This window comes from Mastomys coucha, unplaced genomic scaffold, assembly GCF_008632895.1.
Source record: "Mastomys coucha isolate ucsf_1 unplaced genomic scaffold, UCSF_Mcou_1 pScaffold19, whole genome shotgun sequence".
NCBI lineage: Eukaryota > Metazoa > Chordata > Mammalia > Rodentia > Muridae > Mastomys > Mastomys coucha.
Window position 1 is genome coordinate 12,951,836 of NW_022196901.1, and position 7,595 is coordinate 12,959,430.

General features: G+C 36.4%; 1 protein-coding gene across 1 annotated transcript in view; it reads left to right on the forward strand.

The window, feature by feature from the left end:
- Positions 1-7,595, forward strand: part of LOC116097624 (murinoglobulin-1-like) — a 53,703-nt gene that overhangs the window by 17,103 nt on the left and 29,005 nt on the right. The window contains exons 5-7 of the mRNA XM_031380290.1: positions 6-95; positions 241-350; positions 1,006-1,167. Of these exons, the coding sequence (XP_031236150.1) occupies positions 6-95; positions 241-350; positions 1,006-1,167 (362 nt within the window). The remainder of the gene's footprint in view (positions 1-5; positions 96-240; positions 351-1,005; positions 1,168-7,595) is intronic.

The following is a 7,595-nucleotide window of genomic DNA, read 5'->3' on the forward strand; positions in this document are numbered from 1 at the left end:
ACAAGAAGTGAACATCACTGAGCTCCAGTCAAAGAAAAGAGATCACAGGGTCCAACTTTTTCATGTGACTGCAACTGTTACAGAAGAAGGGACAGGTATGTGGGCAACCAAAGAATATAGAAGACAAAGCTGTGAAAATTGACACCTTTTCACATCAAGATGTTGGTTCAAAGGATGCAGAAAGCAAGCAACTCTCTAACCAACCTAGACTTTCAATGTTGTCACTAATGTCTTCTTCAGGATTGGAGTTCAGTGGATCTGGAACAACTAAAATTGAAAGAACCACAAACAAGCTCGTATTTCTGAAGGCAGATTCACACTTCAGACACGGGATTCCGTTCTTTGTGAAAGTAAGGTGCTTTTTGGTTCATGGATGGTTAAGCTGTAGGGTGGCACCTTAAAACTGAAGCCATTCTGCTAGATATTAAGCATATCTGACATCATTTATTGCAACACAAGAAGTGTAGCTTAACTGGAGTGTATATTTCCCATGCCCACGTGCATGAGTTCAATTCCCAGAGCTAAACTGAAGACCTAGAAAGGTTATCAAGAGGCTCCAAAGATAAAACATATGCTGCAAAGTTTTTATTTATAACTACTGTTCCTGAAAACCTTAAACCCCAAAGTGTCACTGTGTTTCAGTGGTGAAGCACCATGTGCTACATACTCATAACAAATCCACACACTCCATTAATGTCTGCACCCTCACAAGTTGTTCTTGTGGTTGTCTCAGAGTATCTACTTCCTGTACTTCACACAATAGCTTCATTGATGGTTTCTTATAGATAATAGGAAAGTAGAAAGCATCTATAAAGCATCTGTTATGGAATTAAGAGTATGAGCACTGCCAGTTCTGCTGGTAGAGATTTTCGAAACCAATTTTTGCATGCTGAATTAATTGTTGCATCTTTGGAATCTTTATTTAATACTGAAACAGAGATTTCTCTTACACTCTACATCATCATTCCATTCCTGTACTATATTTTTCTTCCTTGTTCACTTTAGGTCCGCCTAGTGGATATCAAGGGAGCTCCTATCCCAAATGAGCAGGTCTTCATCAAAGCAGAAGAAACTAGCTACACCAATGGTACTACCACTGATCAGCATGGCGTGGCAAAGTTCTCCATAGATACTGCCAGCATCTCAGGCTATTCCCTCCACATCAAAGTAAGTCAGAAATGAGGAGGACATAAGACACGAGGTGAGGCTTTGCAACAGCTTGAACTCAATAATGTGTATCCTAAGGAAAAAAACATATTCCATGCCAAACTCGCTTCTTTTAGGACAAAACACAAAACATTTCTGATCTTTGTAGAAGTATAAGCATATGTTGAAAACACATTTTAACCCATATTTTTCATTGTATATTTTACTTTATTTTTATTTTAAATACCTCAAGTTAGGACCTTCAAGTGAAAAATGATTAAAAGTCCATTTTTATCTATTTAGTCAAGGATAGGTGCTGTGTATCTTCAAGCTTTATCTCCAACTGGATTCCAGAGGCCTTGAAAGTTGTGGTCATGATTTTTTAGTCTTCTTTACCACTCATTAAGTGTAATAATAATTTTTCATTATCTCTGATCCCTGGTATTTTTCTTCCATTGTATCTAATCTATTAGTGAAATCTTCCACTTAGGTTTTTATTTAATTTATTGATCTGTTTTATTTTTCAAATATCAATTTTTTTAAATTGCTACAGAATTTTTGCTTGCTGATTTCTTGGGTAAAATCTATAATCTCTTCTTTACTCTATTGGGCAGTGTGTGTGTGTGTGTGTGTGTGTGTGTGTGTGTGTGTGTCCAATATTGTCATTAATAATTTTTAAAATTACACTTGTAAAATTATTTATATAATATTTCATATACTTCAATACCTTTGAGTTCAGTTATTGGAAAATTATGAGCTTTGTGTAAGTTATGTTGGTTATTCATTTTTCTTCTAGTTTGATGTTTTAATTTGTACATTCTGAGTGATAGCTATATAACATCTCCTATTATAAGCAAATTGTAGTAATGAGTAGACCTCTTTTAAAGGCAAACCCCAGAAATATGGAGGACATTTCCGTAAATTCATCAACAGCAAAGCAAATCAGATTCATGGATGTAATTGAAAAACGATTAAAAACAGTCACTATACCCAAGTTCCAATGAGTGTAAAGTGGAAAATACAATGTAAGTTAAACAGTTCAGTTAAAAAAAATAGAGATAAATTAATTACTAATGTAACAGAAAAGGAAGTCTGAGAAAAAGAAAAAAGAATTTGTACAATCAACAAGGTATTAAATCTACACTAAATAATCAGATAGCTATCAACAAAATAATATACCTTATGCTGTACCTCAATGTTAGCACAAATAAAACAGGCCAAATATAAAAATTGATGAAAGGAAGGAAGTAATAACTATGGCTGAATTAATGATATGGACCAATGGGAACAGGAAAAAGGTCCAGTGAAACCAACAATGATACTGAAATCACAAAGATAAGTAAAATTGGTTATCCCTCACCTAGACCGAGAGAGAGTTAAAACCCAAATTACAAATTAGAGGTAACTCTTACAGCACACACTGAGGGGTTCTTACAGAATCATCTGGAAACTTTTATTCCAATAAATTAAAAAAATCCAGAAGAAACAAATGATTTTGTGGATATTTACAGTCTATGGAAAGTGAGCCAAATGGATGTGAAAAACCAGAATGGATCAGCAATGAGAAATAGAATTGAAGAAATAATTAAAGGGACCCAGCACGATGAGACCTGAGACTGGGAAGAACTCATTGTTGAATAGATCCAAACTTCAAAGAAGAAATATTGTTGTATAAAGAGTCAAAAGGAGGGATGCTTCCAAAGCTGTTCTAGGAATTTAGAATAAACCAGAGAATGCTTCCAAAGCTGTTCTATGAATCTAGAATAACCCTGAGACCAAAACTAGATGAGGATACAGTGACAAGAATTCTTCAGAATAACATGCCCAGTGGATGTTAAAGGGAAGACCACAATGAAAATCTTCCATGCCAAATTCAACCACACACTAAGCAAATCATGTACCATAATAAAACTGATTTTATACTAAGAATACAGGATGCTTTCACATTGTAAGCCAATAACTGTAAAACAGCATATAAATAAATCAAGAATTAAAAATCACATGGTTATATCAGTAGATCCTACAAATAGTCTGTTTTCAAGACACCAATTGCAAATGGTCAAGAAATACACACAGAGATTCTCAACACATTTGGCTCTCAATAAAATGCAGGCTAACACTATGTTGAAAGTTCAACTCACCCATCAAAATGGCTATCATCAGGAAAGCAAATGTTGGCAAAGTTATGGGAACAAAAGAACCTATATGCACAGCTAGTGTGAAGGTAAATAAGTATGTCCATTAAGCTCAGAGCTTCTACAAAAATCCAAAGTGAGACCAGTACACAGTACATGTATGACACGCCCATATACAAGCCCATGGGAATCAAAGCTAACATAAGCTGGAGACATCTACATCCCCGTGGCAATCTTAGCAGTTCTCAACACAGTTGGGTAGTGGCGCCATCTGTAATGCCTATGGGTAGATGAGCGTTTACAGAGAATCTCTTGGGTAATTTATGGAAGCATAAATTACCTGTCAATAAAATGGTGTTGACCTGTTAGCTTAGGCAAGAGACAGGGAGGTGGAAGTTCCGGCACAGAGAGAATTTCTGGGATAGATTCAGGCATGAGAGATTTGCCCCAAACTGAGAGGTAACCAACAGAAAGGAAAAAACAGGATAATTGAATTAGCAGCAAACAGGAGGAGCCAAAGCTTTTGGACTAGACAATGAGTTATAATAATTCAGTCTTGGAATCATTATTTTATAAGCTTGGGCACAGGTGGAAAACACACAGTTATATGAGTGAATAGAGAAAATTGGAAATCTGTGCACATTGGACTTTTACTCAGATATTTATAAGAGAGTCATCTTGTCTATAGAGAAATAAGTGGATTTAAAAATCATCTATTTAAGAAAAAATTACAAGACTAGGAGAAATTATCCCCAATATGTCCCCCATATGTGGAATCTAGGGAAAGAGCAGGAATGAAAGCAGAGAAGTTCTATTAAGGAAGAAGGGAGCCAGCAGGAAACATAGGATTGGGTAGTAAGGAGGATGAGAATACTTAGAGTACACTACATTAATATATGAAAATGTTTCCTTCATCCCATTATTTTGCACATTCATTATGCACTAAAATTCATATAAGTACAAATTTTTTCATTGTATATTAGATGCACAATAAATATTTCCTTTGTCTCATAACAATAATACACTTCCCTTTTCTCTCTTCCCCAGTATAAAAATTTGCCTTGATTCTGAAAACTCAGGGTGTTAGACATCAATCCATTTAATGAAATTCACCTCCATTTTTAATAAGATGTACAATATATTTAATCATTAAATAAGAAGGGAAAAATCCTCCGGTCTCTCTGGGCTGGTGTCCTGAGCAAACCTTGGGCGCAAGCTCTGCAGCCAGTCACACAACACCCAGAGGAAGTTCCACTCCCAGGCTTTTGGACACTTTCAAGATCAGAGGTGAGGAGGACACAATGTCTGTCCCAACACCATGAGTAACTGGGACCAGCAGGATCAGCACACAGGAACTCTACCAGCAGAGTGGCTCAGATTCCTTCCTGTCTCTCTGGGCTGGTGTCCTGAGCAGAACTTGGGCCCAGGCTCCACAGCCAGTCCCAAAACACCCAGAGGAAGCTGCTGTACTCCCAGGTGCTCTAACAATCCCAGGGTCACAGGATCCCAGAACCACAGGATCACAGAGACAGCTTGACTCTGAGGAGTTCTGATACAACCAGGATCACAGGAAGGACTGGCTCCTATCAGATTTAGCAAGGGCAGGTACCACTAGAGATAACCAGATAGCAGGGGGAAAGCATAAGAAAATAAACAACACAAACCAATGTTACTTGGCATCATCAGAACCCAATTCTCCCACCATAGCAAGTCCTGGACACACCATCATATTGGAAAAGCAAAACTCAGATATAAGATCATTTCCCATGATGATTATACAGAACTTTAAGAAAGACATAAATAGCACCATCAAAGACATACAGGAGAACACAGGTAAACAGTTAGAAATTGCTAAAGAGGAAAGACAAAAATCCCTTAAAAGAACGACAGTAAAACACAATCAAACTGGTGAAGGAAATGAGCAAAACCATCCAGAATCTAAAAATGGACATAGAAACAATAAAGAAATCAGAAACAGAGACAACCCTGGAGATACGAAACCTAGGAAAGAAATCAGGAGTCATAGATGCAAGCATCACCAACAGAATACAAGAGATAGAAGAGAGAATCTCTAGGGCAGAAGACACCATAGAGAACATTGACACAACAGTCAAAGAAAATGCAAAAAGCAAAAAGATCCTAACCGAAAACATCCAGGAAGTCAAGGACGCAATGAGAAGACCGAATCTAAGGATAATGGGTATAGAAGAGAGTGAAGACTGCCAAGGTAATGGGCCAGTAAATATCTTCAACAAAATTGTAGAAGAAAACTTCCCTAACCTTAAGAAAGAGATGCCCATGAACATACAAGAAGCCTACAGAACTCCAAATGGACCAGAAAAGAAATTCCGTTACATAATAATAAAAACACCAAATGCACTAAACAAAGAAAGAATTTTGAAAGCAATAAGGGAAAAAAGGCAAGTAACATATAAAGGCAGGCCTATCAGTATTACGCCAGACTTCTCCCCAGAGACTATGAAAGCTAGAAGATCCTGAGCAGACATCATACAGACCCTACAAGAACACAAATGCCAGCCCAGGCTACAATACCCAGCAAAACTCTCAATTACTATAGATGGAGAAAACAAGATACTTCATGACAAAACAAAATTTACACAATATCTTTCCACAAATCCAGCCCTACAAAGGATAATAGATGGAAAACATCAACATAAGGAACAAAACTACACCCTAGAAAAAACAAGAAAGTAATCTTTCAACAAATCCACACAAATCTAATTCCATCTCTTACAACAAAAACAACGGAAAGTGACAATTACCTTTTCTTAATATCTTAATATGAAAATTAATATTACCAACATAATCCAATTGATTGAAATACAAAAATATGAGGAATTAGAAATTTGTTGATTGTCAACCAATGGTCTCTCTAATTTGGTAATTGGAGAGACAGATCAAACATTGTACAATCTATATACACTTTCAACTTGTTTGTGACAGTGTTTTGCTGTGTACAACATAAGGGTCTTGAAATCTTGCTTTTCCTATCTCAGCCTCTCTATTAGCTGTATTGTTTATTTCATGTTTTTACACTATACTATGGTTTTCAGAACAGCTTATATGTTCCAAAAGTATTTATATACCCAAAGGAGACATAGACAATTAATTTGGGAGCCACTTTGTAGAAAAGAGAACAACAAAGAGTGAGACTGAATGCTTTGCTTGACATTTGTAGCTCTTGTATCAAGTTTGAAGAGGAGGACTTTATAAGTTACTCTTTCTCTGAGATGAATGCTTTTCCAAATTATCACAGCTAATGAACCAGCTTCTTACCCACACCTAATTTCTGTGCCACCCTCCAAGCAGAACTATTGTTCATTGAAACAGTTGGTGAATGAATTTATGGAGGCCATCTTAATACCCACACCATTTCTTAAATGAATGTAACCTGTTCTCTGTGGGCTGAAAACATAGTCACTCACTCAAGTCTATTTAACTTGAGTTTTGACCATAGCAGGAAGTTTGTATCCAAAAATCATGCCTACAATTCATTCCTCGGCGCAGCAGAACTGTCAACTCTCAGCTTAGCTACGATGGAGGTAAAATCCTTTAGTGATATGAGTGTCATTGAAGTACAGCCTTATTACAATGAAATACAATGTCTAAAAATTGTTCTTATTTTGGGCTTGTACCACAGTAAGAGCCAAGATTTTAAACTCTACTAAATACAAAACAAACAAACAAACAAACAAAAAGACTTTATGTATTTATATTCATTTAAGAAAATACTAGTAGTGATGTATTATTTTGAAATATACAGTTAATATGTTTGGAGTTATTTAAAATTTATATTGAGAAAAATGTATGTATTTTCAGTATTGCTGTAGACAAGCATCTACATAAGACTGTTAAATTGTTTGTTGTTTTATATCAAAGAACTTTTATAATACTTATTTTTATTGCTATAATATTTTGTAAATTTTGAGCAATGTGACAAAAAAGATATTGTACGTATTGAAGGGGGTTCTCTGGGACGAGTTGGTGTACAAAAGGGAAACAAGAATGTGATTTAATTCATTTTTTATTAGATATTTTCTTTATTTACATGTAAATTTCCCCCTTCCCAGTTTCCCCTCTAAAAAACAAAGAAACAAACGAAAACAACAAAAACAAACCCCAGCTGCCTCCCCACTCCCCATGCCTGCCACCCCACCCTCTCCTGCTTATAGACCCTGGCATTCCCCCACACTGGGCTGAGGTCCTCTCCTCCCATTGATGATCAAATTTGCAATCCTCCACTATACACAAGCTGCCAGAGCAATCAGTCCCACTGTGTGTACTCCTTGGTTG